Raw genomic sequence first — 21474 nt, forward strand, 5'->3', positions numbered from 1 at the left:
GAGGTCAGGAAGATGGATGACTGATTTGTGAGACTGACCCCTGGGGTGACGGACAGCCTGATTCACCAAACATAAGTCTGTTTTAAAGCCATCGCTACTGAATACAGCACTGCTGTCACTCAACTGTGACCAATCATGTCTCCGCAGGAAATAGATACAGGAATAGCATGGATTGAAATATACCTTTGCAGACCTCCTTCATGTGTTTTCTCTCACACACTCAAAAGTTGAAATCATTATTCATTCTGATTCTGAAGTGCAAGTAACTAAATCCTTTCTTTCTTTGACAAAGTTCCTCCTAATGAGTGCATGGCCTGTTTCTACAAGTTTGCCAAAATTTCTCATGTAATCTCAATTAATCACAACTTAAAAATAAGCAATATTTGTATGAATACAACACATTACCTGACAGATATCAAACCTAAAGGTGTCTTATCATATTAGTCTCTTGGTGCATTCAAGTCCTCCTGGAAGGTTCATATTTACGAGTTGACAAGTCGTGACATTAGGTGCGCTCAAGTCACTTTGGTCAGAACAAGATGGCGTTTTAACTTTTCTACATAATTTTTTTACTCTACACCTACAAAATGATGAATAAAGAATGTCAGTGTGGTTTTGCTTTTTTCTGTTTTTATTTAATTTATGTAAACTGAATCATTATATATATATATATATATGGTAATTATACAACAATGTAATATTTTGTATTAGCTTATATTGTACATGACAAAAAAATCATATTCATTTCAACAAATTTACCGTCAATACAGTCTTTGACTGCATCCATTGCATCTGACATGTTTTCTCACTGATTTTCCTCTAACTTGAAACTCGGGGCTTAAAGAAAATTTCGAGTTTCCCACTCATAATAATGACTTTGTAGTGGCGTTCATGTGTACAATTCGTAAACACGAACTATCTGACATGACTTGAATGCACCATAAGTATCAGCTCTAGAATCTGTAAACAGCAAATTCAAGGGAGCGGCCCGCATTTTTTAGCCAATCAGAAATGCTCTAAGCCTGTCAATCCTTAAATTTACGCAATTGGGTCCATTGGAAGTTGGGAAAATGGCTGAAATGGCTTAAAGCACCTTTAACTTTTCTGATTTCCAGCTGGTCTTTGAAATCACTAGGTGGGAACAGGCTCCAATCTCAACAGCCATCGTAACAATTCTTTCATTATCAGTGAAAATGTGAAATAACCTTTGCGAAGGCGGGTGAAGTTTTAAAGCCGCTGGCATGCGAAGGTCTCCTTGACATTTTGCAGCTCATCTTCTCGAACGCTTTCTCCTGTCTGAGGGAAGAGATGTGTGCGCGCCCCAATGACATTTACCAAAGTCATCAAGAGCGGGAAAAAATGGTATTAGCAACGAAGAAACAGCTAAAAGCAGCTTGTTCTGTTCCAGGGACCGGATTTAGAAGAACATACTGTATAAGCAAGTCAACTGCAAAGCGTGCATTTGAAACTAAATTTACACTATTTTTGATTAGGTTGGTGTGACGAGGGAAAAAAAGGATCCTATTTTATTTTTTCTCCTCTACCACCTCACTGCATAACGCCACTGATCCCACACTTCAGTAGCAGTCAATGAGTATAAAATAATGATATCCCAAAAGAGCACAGCTGGTTTTCCTATAAAATGAAATACTTTTAGTTTGACAGATTCATACCCTACACATTTAAAGTGTATTCACCCTTTACATTTTCCCCAAATGCTAAGACACTTCCCCGAAAGCCAATAACAAAATGATAAACAAAGTACAGAACAGTAAACCTTGTTAAAGTGTTAGTTCACCCAAAAATGAAAATGCTGTCATTAATTACTCACCCTCATGTCGTTCCAAACCAGTAAGACCTTCATTCATTTTTGGAGCAGAAATTAAGATATTTTTAATGAAATCTGAGAGCTCTCTGACCCTCCATAGACAGCAACACAACTGAAATGTTCCCAGACCCAGAAACGTAGCAAGGACATCTGTAAAATAGTCCATCAGTGGCTCAACTTCAATCTTGCGAAGCTACAAGAATACTTTTTGTGCGCAAAGAAAACTTTTGAAGAGTATCACGACTTTCCCCAGAACACAATCAACGTAATCAGCATTGTTTAAGTTCAGGAGAAAGCGAGTGTATGCGTCATGATACTCTCCAAAATGCTGCAAGACGTTAACTCGGGGAGAATTGTTGAATAAATTGTTCTTTTTCTTTTCTTTGCGCACAAAATTGACTATTTTATCAATGTCCTTACTACGTTTCTGGGAACATTTCAGTCTCGTTGTTGTCTATGGAGGGCCAGAGGCCTCTCAGATTTCATCAAAAATATCATAATTTGTGTTACAAAAATGAATGAAGGTCTTACTGGTTTGGAAAGACATGATGGTGAGCAATTAATGACAGAATTTTCATTTTTGGGTGAACTATCTCTTTAAATGAACAGTGTAGAATGGCAGAATTCAAACTCTTAGTGTTGTTAAAATTTTCAGTAAAACAGATATAATCTATCACATATCACATTTATGATGAATAGCATTTCTATAGATTTCAATATTCTGGATCAGTCCATATCTGTACATCATATCAGATATAAATAGAAGCTGGCAAGTCATAGCTTACATGCCTCGTGCACTTAAAACAGGCAATCAATTGAAAGTAACATCAATCCACCTATATTGTCTAGAGGTTCTTCGCATAGGCTACCTTCCCCCTCACATGGATAACACAGCATAGATCTCATCAGAGACTTCCTCTTACATGTACTCTTCTTGAACATGTTCCGTGTCGACCCCAAGCTAATAAACCCAAGTAACCCTTTTTTTATTATTCTGACTGGTGAGTGAACAGTTGTCATCTTCCTCCTATCATCCGCTAGAGGACTCTGCCTTGCAGCCGCAGTGTTTAACATCAGCTAGAAAAACCCAGAGGTGTTGATTACCATCGTTCATGTCCAGAAGCGTAGTGAGGAGAGGAGGAAGTCTGAATTTTTCACCTTTTTTCCACAATTAGCTGCTGCAGCATCACTCAGGGCCTCCCATGTTTAATTCTGGAGGTGTTTTACTGAAGATTTTCACTCTATTTCACACTCTTGTTTATTTGTGGAAAGCAGCTACCAGGTTTGTCATGCAGGAAAGCAGCAGGGAGACTAACTGTATTATTACTTTCTACTAATGCTTTCAGGGAACTTAAAAAAACTGTCTCCAATACTGACTTTAGCATACAATTGAAATTATTCTGTGAAACAATGTCATGAAGCTTAGTTTGTCCAGGAAGGCAGCAGTCTGAAATATGACTCAAATCAGTTTCATCATCATAGAACTGATGCATGTGCCTCATGAGTTTAGTAACATGGCTAGATGTTATGATAGATATGTGCAAAGGTAACTTTCTCCATGCTGACACCTCACTAGTCTCATGTAGAAAAAAAAGACAAGTTTCTTGACACCGACATCAATACTAGAGCAACTATATAGAGTACATAGTTGCCCAACCAGGTAAAGCCCACTAAGACACATCAGTCAGCACCCTTCAAAGGAAGCCACCTTATTTAATCACTATATTGCCAAAAGTATTGGGTCATTATCATTATATGCTTAAACATTAAGATTTGTACTCATAGAAGTTACTAAAGTAGTCAAACATGTTCATTAGAAGGGGGTGACCCAATACTTTTGGCAATATAGCGTATGTATGAATATTAACTATATATTTAATATTTTTAAAAATTAAAATACATAAATCACACAATCAAGATTTTTCTCAACTGCATAACAACGGTCTTAACTGAAGAACGTAGTTTTTTAAACTTCAGAAATCACAAAATGAATCAAATGTTACTATCAACAATCCTAGTTACTGTAAATTTAAAAACAAAAAATTGAATAATAGCAAAATAGCAATACAAACAGTAAAATCAGACATGAAAACTAAATCAGGTTTGTGTGCAGGGTGAACAAAGACTTGGTCTCAGAAACATTGGTATAAACACCAAAATAATCATGACACATGAACAGTTTTTCACTGTATGTGGGAGAGAACCCTTTATTAATTGTTTCTGACTACAAAGAATTGAGAGAAAATGCAAGACATCATAGACGTTAAAAAGGGATCCAGGAAAGCAAAGACAAGTGCAATTTAGTCTCTCTGCATAAATTAGGAACAAGGGCTGTTAAGGACGTGTGCAGACGTCTTGTTGATCTTTAGTTTGTTTTTAAATCTTTGGTCCAGCACTGGACGCCTGGATTCGTTTAGAAGTCAGGACGGTCCTTCTTCAGCTTGCTGTAGTCCATGCTCACTGCATAGAACTTAAAAAAGAAAAACAGAAAACTGAGAATACAAAATAAGCAGTTTAACAACATGCACTCTGCAAAATCCATTAACTCCACTGCCTGTTTAAGTATTGAACTTGAACTCGACTCCACATCAAATTCACATTAAGACACGAGCATGATTAGATTTATACCAACTAACAGAACACATAAAATGAGCTTATAGAGCGCTTAATGAATTAAACTCATTAAGATCTGAGATTAGGTCTTGATACGGTCCTACAGTCACATCTTTTAATAGGATCCCCTTAGGCACTCTCCAGCAACAATGGCGGGTTTAAGCGCTGTACTAACACCACATATACACTGGTCAGTTAGCTTGCAACCTCAAAACTACTGTTATGCATCTCGAAGAGTGCTTTATCATCACATTAAAAGCATGTTCTAAATCAAAGCAGAAGTTTTACAAATTACCACAGACTATAACTTTGACTTGTCCCTCAGTTCATACAAATCAAGCTAAAGGAAGGAACTCCACAGTATCCAAAAGCTCAAAATATAGTCTTTCAGTACAAAAATGCATTGTTTGAGCTGTAGAATTGTTTAAAACATACATTCAGCAAGTTTACCTGCTTTACACGGTCATATTTTTTTTAAACCGAAAGTTTAGCATGCTAAAAAATTATTTTTTATGCAATTACCTTTTTACATTTTTATTCAGTGGCGGAAACAGGCTTCGATAGGTTTAGGGTTGGGTAGGTGTAGACGTTAATAAAACAATCTAATAGGTAGAAAATGTAATTTAATGTATTGGGAATTTTTATCCTGCAATTGTGACTTTATAATACAATTCTGAGAAAAGAAAAGTCAGAATTGTGAGCTATAGAGTCACAATAACCTTTTTTTTTTATTCAGTGGCGGAAACGGGCTTCGGTATAAACCTACCCCTTACAATAATGCAAAAACAGTAATTGTTGTACAGTGTGAAAAAAATTGATGTGCACATGCCCAGTAGACGAAGCTGTATACCATCTAGCCTTAACCATCCTTAAGACATTGATTAGCATGCTCAGGTGTGTTTGATTAGGGTTAGAGCTAAACTGCAGGAAAGTGGATTTCGTGGGCCAGATTTAGGATCCCTGGTTTACATGATCCTGCAGATGTATCATACCTTGTACTGATCAGTGGGCCCCATTTTATTCCAGGGCTCTGGGTTGTTCTTTCTGTCCCAGCTGTGGATGAAGCAAATGAGTGCAGAAATGAATGAGGCATGCATGATAAAACTAAATACAACAATGGCATGAACGTCTGAGCAGCACTCTCCCAATTGTTTGGATCAAGGTATGAAGAATCACAAATCAGATACATCAATCTCAATAACAATCGTTCCTCAATTAAAAAAAGGCACCAGGCCTTTTATTATCTATTGGGAGAGACAGATGATTAATGAATTTGTATCTGCCGTTGAACAGATGCTTACCAGACATCTGGGTTACGCAAGGCCAGGCGAGCCAGATATGTCAGAGACATGGTGCATCCACCGCCAATGAAAACAAGCAGTGGGATCAACTATGATGAGAGGTGAACAAAAAACAAATATAAAGCAAGTCAAATGATATGAAGGTGATTTAATAAACTTCGCAATCATGGCTGATGACCATCTAGTACGGTGGTTCGCGACTGGTCTTGCTTCAGAACGTAAATTTTATTGTAAATCAACTGGCAACCCAAAATGTTATTTGTGACCCTGGACCACAAAACTAGTCTTAAGTCCATTTTTATGCCAAAAATCATTAGGATATTAAGTAAAGATCATGTTCCATGAAGATATTTAGTGAATTTCCAACTGTAAGTATATCAAAACTTAATTTTTGATTAGTAATATGCATTGCTAAGGACTTCATTTAAACAACTTTAAAGGCGATTTTCTCAGAATTTAGATATTTTTGCACCCTCAGATTCCAGATTTTCAAATAGTTGCATCTCAGCCAACTATTGTCCGATCCTAACAAACCTTACATCAATGGAAAGCTTATTTATTCAGCGTTCAGATGTGTAAATCTCGAAAAATTGACCCTTATGACTGGTTTTGTGGTCCAGGGTCACATTTATTGTACATAAGCAAACAACATTTCCAAAACTATATTACAGATCTCCAGTTGAGAACCACAAATCTAGATTATACAGTAATGATTGACATTACTGTTAAATAAAACTGCACAAATTTTGCTTCATGAAACACAATAGCTTTAAATAACTCAAATATAACAACCCTAACCCACAGCTTCAAAACTTCACGTGCAAATGTCTCCAGTTCAGTCCTGAGGAGTTCAGAAGATGTGGACCACGAAATTAAAACATGGAGCCAAGAAATAAAGAAAACAAAGATAAGAGCTGTAACAATTTAAAAGTAAAAGTAAAAGTAAAAGTGTATGTGACCTTAGTTTAACCCGCTCGTCCTTGAGCTCCAGAGAGCCAGGGCTGTCCCGTGACACGAAGGCCTCTCTGTGTTAACTGCGCACATACAATAAAACTCGTTTTGAAGTCATTTCATTTCAAATTGACCTAATAGACTACATAAAGCTTCACAATAAATAAATGTGTCACGCACAACACAATGGTAAAGTGTGGTGTTTAGTTGTGTGACAGCTGCGAGTGGTTTGACACTTTAGACTCAAGCTTCACAAAGCATCTCATTGGCATTTATTTTGGTTTCTATATCCTTACTAAATCATTTTGAGATTTCACTAAAAAGCGCGATTTTAGCCGATGAAAACATTTACAGGAAATATTTCCATAAAATTGCATTATTTTAATAACTTCCAGGCTTGGGAATCACTATTTTAAAATTTCGTGTAGTTTAATCAATACGTATTTTTGGGATTAATTATTTAATGTTTATTCAGAAGTATAAATATCTAGACTGGTGGCATGTCTAGCATTCCGCAGCAGGGACGCTAACAGGCTAGCGGTAAATTAGCCTTCTACAACTCCGTCTTCTACAGGATAAATCCTCCTGAAATCATCATTCACTTACGGCAGGGTGGTTTCTGAGTTGCCGGCTGACCGTGCTCAGCATCGTGACTAATGAGATGATATAAAATCTCCCAAAAATGTACAAAAAGAAATGGATTAAGCGTGGCTCGTTAGCAAGCTCTAGCAAGACCGCTCCAGCACTGAGAGAGAAGGACACAGTCCGCGGGGGGTTATAGAGTTTGCCTGTTTTCTTATTTTATAATTTGACATACTTGTCCTCACGGTTAAATGAATAAATACGTATTACAATGTAATAGTTAAAATTTTAATACAATAATTATAATGAAAATGATTAATCAATGATGATATAATTATATACGGAGGTATTTTGTAAAGGCGACGCGGTGGATACCTCAAAGAGTAAACCAATAATAATAATACAAATAATATACAATTTATAAAATATTAAGTTTTAAATTCATTTCCCTTTTAAATTAAACGTTTAATTGTCATGTCATACATTAAGGACATTTACACACTAATGTGCGACTAATATGCATCTAACATGCATGTATATTAGAGATATTTATATATAAATAATACACTTGACTAAACAACAAATAATACTGACTACAAATTATACAAAATATTGATTTTAACAAATTAATAAAGCTATATACTAATACATAAATGTATTCTAAAATATAGCCTATATTAAAAAATCATTCTATGAACAGATGGAACACATGTAGTCATAAATTATTTAAAAACACGTCACCAGTGCAATGCAATTAAATGGAACAATAGTTGTTTACCTCTGAAAAGGATTTATGTTTATGAAGTCACTTTGCCTGAAAAGGCAGCATTGTTTTGGGTCACAAATGTCTGAACCTTACTCTAAATTTCCACAACTATCATCCTGCCTTTGCTTCTTTATATTCATGGCATGTGTTAACAAAAACATGTTAAAATTCAATTTACACAGCCTAAAAGTGCTCAGCTTAAAAATGAGCATAAGATTAAAATAACAGAGAAGTAGAGAAAAGGAGAAAAGCTCTTCATCATCGTTTTAGCCAGGACAGCCTGAGGGCAGCTTGTTCAAACGTTGAGTGTGGAAATGTAGTTTAGCTGTGCTGCCAGTTCTCCTCTGCTGGCTCTTTTAATCAGATTGCCTTCCTGACATCCGCCCGTGTTTGTTTCCCTCCAATTTCATTTTTCACTTTGAATTGCACATTAACCTTTCCTCATAGTTCCTGTTAAGCAAACAGTGACTGTTCTCTATTGCGATCACGGTTATGAGAGGTGGAGGAGGGCTGACTCTCCTCAGTTTAACTGCATCTTCTGCTTCAGTCCATTCAAGTCAGTGCATGACAGGCCAGTTTCCTTCCCTCGTTTAAGTAAAATCGGGCCTAATTCAATTGTATTAGTAGTCTACATTGCAATCTACTAAAAGGAGGGAACAAATTAATAAGTGTAAAGACGAATTCTTAATTCGTTGCCAAGATAACATTTTTGTCCACATGGCTCCGTAGATTTGCACCTACAGTCATGGCCAAAAATATCGGCACCCTTGGTAAATATGATCAAAGGAGGCTGTGAAAATTATTCTGCATTGTTAATCCTTTTGATCTTTTATTTAAAAAAAATTCACAAAAATCTAACCTTTCATTGGATAATAAGAATTTAAAATGGGGGGGAAATATATTTATGAAATGCGTTTCTCTCTAATACACATTGGCCACAATTAACGGCACCCTTTTATTCAATACTTTTTGAAACCTCCATTTGCCAGTTTAACAGCTCTAAATTTTCTCCTATAATGCCTGATGAGGTTAGAGAACACCCCACAAGAGATCAGAGACCATTCCCTCATCCAGAAGCTCTATGTTGGTGCTTCTTCTCTTCAGTTCACCTCATTTTCTACAGGGTTCAGGTCAGAGGACTGGAATGGCCAGCAGAAGTTTGGTTTTGTGCTCAGTGACCCATTTTTGTGTTGTTTTTGAGGTTTGTATTTGGATTATTGTACAGTTGGAAGATCCAAACATGGCCCATTATAATATTTCTAACAGAATCAGTCACTTATTGATTTTTTTTATCTGTTGGTATTTGATAGAATCCATGATGCCATGTGTCTAAACAAGATGTCCAGGACCTCCAGCAGAAATATAGGCCCACAACATCAAAAATACAGCAGTATATTTCATTGTACACATGAGGTACTTTTTATCCCTGTGTTCACCAAACCCATCTTGAGGGTTTGCTGCTAAAAAGCTCATTTTTTAGTTTCATCTGACCTTAGAAGCCAGTCCCATTTGAAGTTCCAGTCATGTCTGATAACTGAATATGCTGGAGTTTGTATTTGGATGAGCTAGGAGAATTATTCTTGAAACCCTCCCAAGCAACATGTGATGTAGGTGCTGTTTGACAAATTCTTTTTAAGGTTTTCTGACCCCGAGACTCAACTATTTTCTGCAATTCTCCAGCTGTGGTCCTTGGAGAGTCTTTAGCCACTCAAACTCTCCTCCTCACCATGCATTAGGACGATATACACACACGTCCTCTTCCTGGCAGTTTCATTACATTTTCTGTTGATTGGAAATTCTTAATTATTGCCCTGATGGTGGAAATGGGAATTTTCACTGCTCTAGCTCTTTTCTTAAAGCCACTTCACTAATTTGTGAAGCTCAATTGTCTTTTGCTGCACATCAGAAATATATTCTTTGGTTTTTCTCATTGTGTTGGATGATTAAGGGAATTTGGGCTTTGTTTTCCCTCCTATTTATATTTCTGTGAAACAGGAAGGCATGGCTGGATAATTTCATGTTCATAATCACCCTGGAGTGCTCAAAACTGTGAATATGAATGGGAATATACTTCAGAGATATTTTACTCATAAGAATTTCTAGGGGTGCCAATAATTGCGTCCAACATGTGTTTGAGAAAAACATTTATTTCATGATGATATTTCCTCCCCATTTTAAATTCTTATTATCCAATGAAAGGTTAGATTTTTGTGAATTTTTTAAATAGATCAAAAGGATTAACAATGCAGATTAATTTTCACAACCTTCTTTGATCATATTTACCAAGGGTGCCGAAATTTTTGGCCATGACTGTATAGCCTATACTGCAACAAATCTTTATAGCGATCATGGGAGAAAAGCTTTGTGAAACAAATCAAAATTATTCAATTTTTCTAAGCGTTCAAAACGTGGTGACGCCTACTCGTCAGAAATGAAACAAGATCAGCTCAAACATGTATAAAAACACCAATTTCAAATGTTTCATTTAAAGTTTCACATATTAAACGAAAATGACCAAATCGTATAATAGCCTACTACTATTAAATATGAAGTGTCTGTATAATGTGTGTTGTTTAATTTGTTGGACTTTTTTGTTTGTTTGATGAGTTTAAGTAGGCTAAGGCGGTGTTATTAACACAAATTTATAAAACTAATCAGAAATTATTAAAACCACTGGTTCACGCGTTACGATGCCTCTACAGAAATCACGTGACTTTGGCGCTCTGAATCAATAGAGTTCGAAAGGGTTTCGAAAGCGCTCACCAAACATGTGGTGTGTATGTTTGCAAACATACACACCACAAACCCATTCATATCCAGGGTGTGTGTTTAATGTCATTTGGTTGTTTTTCTCCCTCCAAACAGAGCGAGAACATGATGCTGGCAGACGTGAACAGCGTTTTTGGCAGACGTTCCCCGATCGGCATCTTCTACAAACCTGACTGAGTATCCCTTTTATTTAAACAGCCATTATGATTCTAAACAGATCGTTTCATGCAGAGATGCAGAGTAGAATTAATCTATAAAATTTTTATTCTGACATAAGGATACAGTATAATGCAGATGCTATTTTTTTTTTGTAAAAAATGTCAACTATGTGTTTTGCTGACTTCAAACAAGACACATGAATATAAATATGATATCTGGTATGAAAAAGCCATGTTTTGACAAATAAATCATCTATACAGGTGTTTGTGCATTACATACACAAAGTAAACACTGCACACACACATACATTTTTGGGGGGAATGCAATGACAACCAGATGTTTAACAATTTCCTGCCTAAATTAAGACTACAATTTAGGCAGAACACACCTGTCTGACTTCTCAAATGTCTAGGAGGTATATATATATATATATAGAAATGTGTCAAAAGTACAAATTGTGGTAGTTAAAAAATTCAGTGGTTGGCTTGCTGGAAGGAGTCTTCCAGGAAGTACAATCAGCTGTGGTGTGTCTACCTTCGTCCAATTTTATACAAACTTTATCTTTTTGATTTCGCCTCATGAGCAAGACTGATTATGATTAGGCACAGACACACATTTGCACTGTCCCTCTGTTACCATGGATACCATTTTTGCGAGATGATGGGCAAATATATCCCATAATTAAATGTTCAGATAATCAGCATAATAACAATATTTTGAGTGCTAAAACATCATCTCTGAAGTACACCAATGATGGAGTTAGTGTGGTAAAGTGTTTAGAATAAACGTCTAGGTTTGTCTCAGGGGTTCAGGCGCAGGCATACGCACGCACACACACACACACACACACGCACACACACAGCGTTCTAGTCTTCAGTGTGTCGTCTTCTTAGGAGACTTTCCAAATTTGGCATCCAGTCCAAGGCCTGAAAGACAGAGCACAGTCATGGTTGAGCTTATTATATATCCGTTCACTATGGTCCTACAGCTCTGGACTGATTATTAGTACTGCTCAATATAGAACGATTCAGCTTTAACAAGCTCAGAAGTACAAGACTAGTCAAAAATGTGGGCATTCATCACTGAATGTTTTTAATCCAAAACCTTATGCTCAAATGCAGCAAATTAAGTTTGTAAACAAATGTAAATTGTACCCATGTATAAGAAAATAAATAGTTAAAGAAGTTAACTAAAACATATAATTTTATATTGTTAAATTATACTACCATTCAAACGTTTGGGGTCATTAATAGTTTTTTTTTCTTTTAGAATTTAATACGTTTATTCAGAATTTAAGTGATAGTAAAGACATTTGTAATCTAAATAAATGCTGTTCATCAATGAATCCTGAAAAATGTATTTCGTTTCCACAGATATTAAGCAGCACAGCGGTTTTCAACACTGATAATAATAAGTGTTTCTTGAGCAGCAAATTAGCATGGTAAAATGATTTCTGAAGGATCATGTGACACTGAAGACTGGAGTAATGATGCTGAATATTCAGCTTTGCCATCTCAGGAATAAATTACATTTTAAAATATATTCAAATACAGAGCAATTTTTTTGATGCAGGCTTGGTGAGCATAAGAGGCTTCATTTTTAATCATAGTGCTTGTGTGTATGTGTATTACAATATAAGTGTTCAATGATATAGTTTTGAGAACAGATCACTCACCGAGGAAGACGAGGATGGTACCAAACCACTGCACAGTGTTGATGATGTTCCCAAACAGCAGCACAGACCCCAGGATGGTGAAGAACTTCCGCGTCGTTGTGATGATGGAACAGGTGAGCGGCCCAAAATACACCACAGTCATGAAGATGAAAGTCTAGGTGAAAAGACGAGGAGAATAAAACCCTGGATCATCACCTCGTTCTCATTAAGGTGTTAGTGTCTAACTGAAAGATGGTGCTGTTCTGTTGTTAAACAAACAGCAAACCCACCTGTCCAAGAGCGCTAGTGATACCGAACAGGAGGATATTATAGATGATGCCAGGATAGCGGTCAGTAAATGACAAAAACTCCCACACCTCCCCTGTCCAAAGCACAACTATGCAGAGAGAAAGAGCGAGAGATCATTTTCTTAGTACATGGTTTGTATACGTTACATTTGAATTTCTCACGTTAGCTGCAGTGATCACATTCATAAATTCATTTAAAAGTGTTTATTATGCCCTAACGAGGTTGGCAAGTATCTTTACTCAAAGGCAGATTTTACTCACATTTTGGCTTGGCAAGTGTTAATTTTCGCATTTGCTTAGTTGAAAGAAAAACTATTCATTATTTCTGATAACTTCAGAGAGCAGAGCACCACAGGACCGCTCTGGTTTCATAATGAGAGGTTTGGAGGGAAGGAAGTTTGCTGCATGTGTGATGAGATTAAAGATTAAAAGTGAGGAACAGATGCCTTTCAGAGCTGAGGCAGACAGACTGAACAGCTGCTGGAGATCAGCAGAGTTGCTTCTGTCAGGCCTGAAATAATAACAACAGCAATGCCAACCGTAGAGCCAGAGCACCCCCTGCTGCAGGAAAATACACTGACAAGGATGGAAATACTGTATTTAAAAACCACTTGGTGCAAAAACTAGGAGGAAATAATGCTGCGTACTCAAATTATATTTAAATATGTATAAATTTACTCTGATCTGGCTTAAAAGCATGAATAAGGCAACACAATTTCAAACAATTAGTCATTTTTGCCAAGTAGATTATAAATGTTTAAGGCAATACGTAAAATAGAGGCATGTTTTCAACACTGAATTTCACTACATGCACACCAAAACGATATGCAAGCTTTCTCATTTGATGCACCAACATGAAAAATAAAAATCACAATAAACAGCTAAATATGCTCATGCACACTTCTGTGCAGATTTTTATATCATCGTAAATACAGTTTACAAAAACAGCAATATTGTAAAATATTATTACAATTTAAAATAAGTTTTTTCTATTGTAATATATTTTAATATGCAATTTATTCCCGTGATGCAAAACTGATTTATCAGCATCATTACTCCAGTCCGGTGCTCAACAATTTATTATTATTATTTACAATAATGATTAGGATATTAATAAAAACAGTTGTGCTGCTTAATGTTTTGATGGAAACTATGCTACATTTTTTTTTTAAGTTTTTTTTAGGATTAGTATTAATAGAAAGTTCAGGAGACCAGCATTTATTTGAAATATATCAACATTTTGTAACATAATAAATCTCTTTACTATCACTTTTGATCAGTTTAATGTATCATTGCTAAATAAAACTATTCATTTTAATTTTTTTTTATCTTACTGCCTCAAAACCTTTAAAATGTAGTGTATGACTATAACTGCAACACAGGGACTTCCATGAACACTTTGAGTGATTCACTAGAATGGACAATTTGAAAAATAAGTTGTTTTTTAATAATGAGTTTAAAATCAGACACTAAAATATCTTCATCTCATATGCAGAAGTCATGAAAAAAAAAATTCTCACAGATAGAAGAGTTAATAAATATTCAAGTGATTAACATATATGACCCTGGACCACAAAACCAGTCTCAAGTCGCTGGGGTATATTTGTAGCAATAGCCAAAAATACATTGTATTTTTCTTTACATACGATTTTTCTTTTGTGCCAAAAATCATTAGGATATTAAGTAAAGATCATGTTCCATGAAGATATTTGGTAAATTTCTTACTGTAAATATATCAAAACTTAATTTTTGATTAGTAATATGCATTGCTAAGAACTTAATTTGGACAACTTTAAAGGCGAATTTCCCAATATTCCAGATTTTCAAAAAGTTGTATCTCGTCCAAATAGTGTCCTAACAAACCATACATCAGTGGAAATCTTATTTATTCAGCTTTCAGATGATGCATAAATCTCAATTTCTAAATATGTACACTTAAGACTGGTTTTGTGGTCCAGGGTCATATTTATTATTTTATCTTTAATAACCAGTGCTTTCACGAACAGAGTGCCAGTGTTCCTATAATTTAATAGGTCTTTCTTTTTAATAACTCACTTATTCCTAGGACCAGTGTGGACCACATGTTGATGTTCAGCATCATGTGATTGGCTCCCGTCTGGTACCGTGCCCTCATGTGGTCCTGAGCTACACCTGTCAGCCCATCCAGAGTCAGAGACAGCAGCTATCAAACAAACACACATCAGATCAGCTGAAATGGTACTGTATATACGGGAGAGAATGGAACAGATTCAAAGAGAGACCAACCAGCAGCATCTCTCCAAAGCCAAATGTGTGTTCATCTGATGTGCTGGAGCCTTTGTTGGGTTTGTAGAGGAAGAGAGCAACCCCAGTGACGATTAGAAACACACACAGATACTTTGCCATGGGATATTTCTTCCTTAGGATCGTGACACCCAAAATCATCACTGTGGAACCAAGGGGACAAAAGCACAATGAGAAGACGTGACCAACACCATGATCAATCTGCAGACAATTCTGTTGGGTGGTTAAAAAGAAGTGCAAGAACAAAGAGAACGGTTTGCCATATGTCCAACAAACATAAGCCAAAAAAATATGACCCTATGGGAATATATGCTCACCGTTAGTCATTGAACATGTGAGGCAAGCATACATTTTGTAGTCTAAACAAAAATACATCCAGATGAGATATGAATAAAAACTACAGTGGCCAAAAAAAGTATATGGACACTAAATGTATGGGGGGAAAATGGTGCGAAACCATTTTTTGGAAATTCACTTTTCTTATTATTTTTATAATGATTTGTAAACAACTTTTTTTCTATTAACTTCATTTTTATATTATTTACATTACATTTTATTTACTGTATTTTTCTAGAAAGTGTGTTTGTGCCATTTCTTTTTTATAAAGGTTATCTAGATGGATATTATTGTTTATTGCAATGACTATTATTTAGAGTTAAAACATAATATTTGATCAAAACATAATAATATATTCAAATGTTATTAATATTTACAATAACTGTTAATTGAACATTTTAAATGTAATATACACTCACCTAAAGGATTATTAGGAACACCATACTAATACTGTGTTTGACCCCCTTTCGCCTTCAGAACTGCCTTAATTCTACGTGGCATTGATTCAACAAGGTGCTGAAAGCATTCTTTAGAAATGTTGGCCCATATTGATAGGATAGCATCTTGCAGTTGATGGAGATTTGTGGGATGCACATCCAGGGCACGAAGCTCCCGTTCCACCACATCCCAAAGATGCTCTATTGGGTTGAGATCTGGTGACTGTGGGGGCCATTTTAGTACAGTGAACTCATTGTCATGTTCAAGAAACCAATTTGAAATGATTCGAGCTTTGTGACATGGTGCATTATCCTGCTGGAAGTAGCCATCAGAGGATGGGTACATGGTGGTCATAAAGGGATGGACATGGTCAGAAACAATGCTCAGGTAGGCCGTGGCATTTAAACGATGCCCAATTGGCACTAAGGGGCCTAAAGTGTGCCAAGAAAACATCCCCCACACCATTACACCACCACCACCAGCCTGCACAGTGGTAACAAGGCATGATGGATCCATGTTCTCATTCTGTTTACGCCAAATTCTGACTCTACCATCTGAATGTCTCAACAGAAATCGAGACTCATCAGACCAGGCAACATTTTTCCAGTCTTCAACTGTCCAATTTTGGTGAGCTCGTGCAAATTGTAGCCTCTTTTTCCTATTTGTAGTGGAGATGAGTGGTACCCGGTGGGGTCTTCTGCTGTTGTAGCCCATCCGCCTCAAGGTTGTGCGTGTTGTGGCTTCACAAATGCTTTGCTGCATACCTCGGTTGTAACGAGTGGTTATTTCAGTCAAAGTTGCTCTTCTATCAGCTTGAATCAGTCGGCCCATTCTCCTCTGACCTCTAGCATCAACAAGGCATTTTCGCCCACAGGACTGCCGCATACTGGATGTTTTTCCCTTTTCACACCATTCTTTGTAAACCCTAGAAATGGTTGTGCGTGAAAATCCCAGTAACTGAGCAGATTATGAAATACTCAGACCGGCCCGTCTGGCACCAACAACCATGCCACGCTCAAATTGCTTAAATCACCTTTGTTTCCCATTCTGACATTCAGTTTGGAGTTCAGGAGATTGTCTTGACCAGGACCACACCCCTAAATGCATTGAAGCAACTGCCATGTGATTGGTTGATTAGATAATTGCATTAATGAGAAATTGAACAGGTGTTCCTAATAATCCTTTAGGTGAGTGTATTTTAAAATGTAATTTATTCCTGTGATGACAAAACTGAATTTATTTACTCCAGTCTTCAGGGTCACATGGTCCTTCAAAAATCATTCTAATATGTATCTAAAAACTACTTATTATTTTGTGAAAACTATGATGCAGCTTTCCTAGATTCTATGATAAATAAAGTTTTAAAAAAAACTGCAATTTAAAAAATAATTGTTCGTATGATTATAAATGTCTTTTGTCACTTATGATCAGTTTGATGCATCTTTGCTTATTGAAAGTATTAATTTCTTTAAAAAAAACTTGCTGACCATAAACATCTGAATGGTAGTGTGTGTACAAATGAAACTGTAAATCCCTAAAGCTTTTTCACATTTGGCTCCCAAACTCTGGAATAGCCTTCCTGATAATGTTCGGTGTTCAGATACTCTTTCTCTGTTTAAATCTAAATTAAAGACACATCTCTTTAGCCAAGCATTCACATAATGCATCTTATAATCTTATACTGCAGTTATATCTGATCAAATGTACATTATTATTATTATTCTTTAGCTTGGGTTGAACAAATCATTTTTGCTTAGATGGAACAGCAGCTACGCTAATTATGTCTCTATTTGTGATTAACATCCCGTGGTAACTAGGAATTACAGAAGCTTCAGTCTGGATCCAACCCTTAAATGATCTGAGATGACCAAACACCTGAGAAAAGATGATGCCAACCCCTCAGAGGATGCCAACGCTCAGACAACATACAGAATTACCTAATTTTGCCATAAATTAAAGATATTAAGGTTCTGCAATATATAAATATATTGTGGAAACTTAATTTCCTGTAGAGCTGCTTTGCAACGATTTGTATCGTAAAAAGCGCTATACAAATAAACTTGAACTAAAGCCATGAGTGTATTTTTTGAATGTGAACTACAGTAAAACAAGCCCAGCATGTTCTACATTCTTTCCTGTGTTTGTGTGATTAAAACAGATAAAGATGCTCACCTGGAATTGGTTTACAGGATTTTCCCAACACCTAGACAGAACAAAGACTCGTGAGCGGGATGTTGTGAGGAAGAGAATCAGATATACGCGAGTAGAGATCTGTGCAGACCTGTGTGGGGTAGTTGACATACTGCAGGGCCGAGTTACTGGACACCATGGCGCCCAGGTAAGACAGAGAGCACATGCCATACAGCCAGCTTCTCGTGTGGTCCTGCTTTGAGCCCTCAAAAAACTGAATTACTACATGCACAAAACAGAGAGCATGCAAAAGTTACTTGCGATTCAGATTTTAAACACCTGCTGCAGCAACATTTATGTGTGCCATAATAACACGATGCCACCCATTTAATACAACGACACATGATCTCCACTCATGCAATCAGAACATCTGTTTGACTCACAGAGTCTGGCGAAAGCAGCACTGATGATGCACTGGATGAAGACTAGTGTGGTGGCGTAACGAAACTTCTCTTTCTTCCCCGCTTGACTGTAGTCTCCTCGCGTGCTGGATGAAACAGAAGACAGAGGCATTGAATTGTGGGATTGAAGGGAACAGCTGTGTGGAACAAGGAGACTTAATAATCACTGGAGGTAAAAATAACCAACAGTAGCTAGGGAAGAAATTGTTGTTTACAGCAGCAACTAATTTTAGCGCTTGACAAAAATATTCAACAAAGGTCAAACATCCGAGGGGGTTCAAAACAGTGTGTAGAGATGAAATGGTTAAAAACATGGCAGTATAACCTGAAAAGAAAATCACTCCTTGTTCATCTGAGACAAACCATCACAACCAGATTTCAAAAGGAAAAAGACATTGTGCTGGGTTGCGTTACTTGGAGACACACAAAGAACAACTTTCTGACCTGAAACTTAGTTTGGTGACATTGTCTTAGCTATAATATCTGTGGTTCACTTCTAACTTATATATATCAAATATATAATTGAATATTATATTCCCATTTTGTTGCTGGTAAAATCATTACTTATTCTGCAGTTTTCTCTTAGTTCTTCTAAATATAACAAATTAACTTTAGTCCAGTTTTTCTTGTACTAACTGAATAGACAATGGTGCATATATTTATTATATTGAAACTGTGTCATTCTAGATGCTCGTAGTAATATTTTAAAACATCTTACTAGTAAGATTTTCATTTGAACTATAATGTAGCCATATCTAATAAGATAAAAAGCTCTATCTAGTAAGCTATGCTACTACTAGCTTACAACTGACATTGACACGGTGGTCTAAATAGGTAGTAGTTCCTAAATCTGGAATAAAACCTAGTATGAATAAGCACTAGTAACTAATTAATAATTACAAGTAAAATCAGTAAAGGTTCCAGCTACAGCTAGAAAACATACAAGTTGAATTATTTGGGGAACTTCTGATTAGTATCTAATAAAGAGTTACGGTTGCACTTACAGTACGTGTACTTAAAGTGTACATACCTAAGAAAGTAATGGTAATATAAGGTAACTACATGGGGTAGTGTTAGGTTTAAGGGTAGGTTCAGGGTTAGTAGTACCTAGATATTACCCAGTTATTGTAATTACTTCAATAAGTACATAGTATGCACATGGGGAAAAGGACTGTAAAATAAAGTGCTACCAGAGTTACTGACAAAATTGCAATACAGAATCCTAGAGATAGCTTACTAGTAATTACACCAATATTATATTGCATTATATTATGCTAGAAGTTTAAATTAGTGGTTTTTAATCAGGGGCCAGTTACATAAATTACTTCGACGAGTCTTAAAAATTAGTCAAATCTAATTTGTTTTCTTCAAAACTGTTCATAATGTTTTTAAAGCCAGTTACAAAAAGGCAGACTGGCCCAATTTAACTATGAAAAGTAAGACTGATTGCTTCCTGACTTGTTTATGCAACTGGCCCCAGGGGGCCTCAGTAAAGTAAAGTCTAGATTTTTTAAAAGTTATAAAGATGTAAAAACTACACTTAGTTTATTTTTCTTTTATTTAGTGCTGTCAAATAATTAATTGCATCCAAAATAAAGGTTTTTGTTTACATAATATATGTATGTGTACTGTGTATATTTATTATATAAATACAAACACATACAGTATATATATTGAAAATATCTACATTTATATTCTTATATTTTGTGTCATAAATACATTTAATATATAAACAACATTTTCCTTAAATATAAACATGCATGTGTTAGTATTTGTATATGCATAATAAATATGCACAGTATACACGCATATATAATGCAAACAAAAACTTTTATTTTTGGATGCGATTCATCTTTTGACAGCACTACAGTTTTATTACAGTCAGCTTAGATAGAAGGGGCTTATTTTGCAAATATTGCTCTATACAAAGAGGGGCCACTGCTTGAGAAGCACTGCTTTACAGGAATATATGCTAGAGCTGCATGTCTTCATTTACTCAAGAGTCTTAACTATCAAGGTGAAATAGTTCAAAGGGTCGTTTCCTCTCTACTTACTATTGCAATCACATGTGCAGAGAGTCATTTAGTGCAATAATGGCAACTGTGCAGAAAATTTAATTGAGTAGCAATCAAATGAATGAAAAAAAGAAATGCAGAAATGCAATATCTCGTTAAATAAATCTGTGCACGGTCTTCTGGTACTCACATCGTCTCCTGCAGTATCCCATAATAGAAGTAACACACGAACACTCCGCAGAAACACACGATGAACCGGAGCCGTTCGCTCTGCCAGACAGACGGTTTGCTCGCTGCCTTCCCGGCGGCCATGCTATCGTCCAGTAGTCTCGGTATGGACACGGACACCGCTCCGCTCCCCGTCCCCCGCGCTCCTGCGTCCCGATCCACTCTACCGGCGATCGGTCCCCCCGGAAATGATGGCTGCTCTGATGATAAGGCTCTCCTTCTTCTATTACATCTGTTAGTTAGTCTGAAAGCGATATTACACTTCCGCTCGTATTGCCATGCGTTTATTTATGTTTTATGCAGTTTACAGATGAGTAAGGTTAACGTAAAAGCACCGCGCGCTAGCTGTGTCCAAACAGCCGCATCCTGAAATTATCCTGCGAGCGAATGCAGGTAAAAAATACGGCGTTTGTTTCCAGGAGGAAGCCTCAAACGTTTAAGCAGTTCTCTAGTCGAGATACTGAGTTAAAGGTCTGTTTTTGACATTTAGTATTAGCAGATGATAACTACTGCTGGGGCTGCCTGTAATAAATGTTTTCAAATGACACTAGAGGAGAAGGACCTGAGGAACTCCAGGTACTCTGCTGATATGCCTGTAACTTAATCAGGATCGAAGAGAGAATTAAAATACAGAATTACGCCAGGAACAGGT

General features: G+C 36.4%; 2 protein-coding genes across 2 annotated transcripts; both read right to left on the reverse strand.

Annotated features, from left to right (window-relative positions):
* Positions 1-4004: 4004 nt before the first annotated feature.
* Positions 4005-7456, reverse strand: LOC306847378 (cytochrome c oxidase subunit NDUFA4-like). Its single transcript, XM_079381298.1, has 4 exons — positions 7300-7456; positions 5743-5831; positions 5434-5494; positions 4005-4298 (listed from the first exon to the last, which is right to left on the reverse strand). The coding sequence occupies exons 1-4, from the start codon at positions 7339-7341 to the stop codon at positions 4242-4244; spliced, it is 249 nt and encodes an 82-aa protein (XP_079237424.1). The 5' UTR covers positions 7342-7456; the 3' UTR covers positions 4005-4241.
* A 3396-nt stretch (positions 7457-10852) lies between these two features.
* LOC306850366 (solute carrier family 35 member B1) lies at positions 10853-21386 on the reverse strand. The gene is made up of 9 exons (XM_079385953.1): positions 20785-21386; positions 18562-18665; positions 18270-18400; positions 18161-18191; positions 15197-15357; positions 14987-15113; positions 12914-13020; positions 12645-12798; positions 10853-11895 (listed from the first exon to the last, which is right to left on the reverse strand). The coding sequence occupies exons 1-9, from the start codon at positions 20904-20906 to the stop codon at positions 11843-11845; spliced, it is 990 nt and encodes a 329-aa protein (XP_079242079.1). The 5' UTR covers positions 20907-21386; the 3' UTR covers positions 10853-11842.
* Between the last annotated feature and the right edge of the window lie 88 nt (positions 21387-21474).

The sequence above is a fragment of the Barbus barbus genome (genome assembly GCF_936440315.1).
Source record: "Barbus barbus genome assembly, chromosome: 3".
Taxonomy (NCBI): Eukaryota; Metazoa; Chordata; class Actinopteri; order Cypriniformes; family Cyprinidae; genus Barbus; species Barbus barbus.

What these genes read in the sequence shown, in the direction of transcription:
- LOC306847378 (XM_079381298.1), bottom strand. Translation starts at nt 7,341, where the DNA reads ATGCTGAGCACGGTCAGCCGGCAACTCAGAAACCACCCTGCC. An exon ending in TTGCGTAACCCAGATGTCTG is followed by an intron (nt 5,495 to 5,742) that starts GTAAGCATCTGT and finishes CTTCATCCACAG; the next exon opens with CTGGGACAGAAAGAACAACC. An exon ending in GGCCCACTGATCAGTACAAG is followed by an intron (nt 4,299 to 5,433) that starts GTATGATACATC and finishes TTCTTTTTTAAG; the next exon opens with TTCTATGCAGTGAGCATGGA.
- LOC306850366 (XM_079385953.1), bottom strand. Translation starts at nt 20,906, where the DNA reads ATGGCCGCCGGGAAGGCAGCGAGCAAACCGTCTGTCTGGCAGAGCGAA. An exon ending in GGGATACTGCAGGAGACGAT is followed by an intron (nt 18,666 to 20,784) that starts GTGAGTACCAGA and finishes TGTTTCATCCAG; the next exon opens with CACGCGAGGAGACTACAGTC. An exon ending in TACCATCCTCGTCTTCCTCG is followed by an intron (nt 11,896 to 12,644) that starts GTGAGTGATCTG and finishes TCTGTCTTTCAG; the next exon opens with GCCTTGGACTGGATGCCAAA.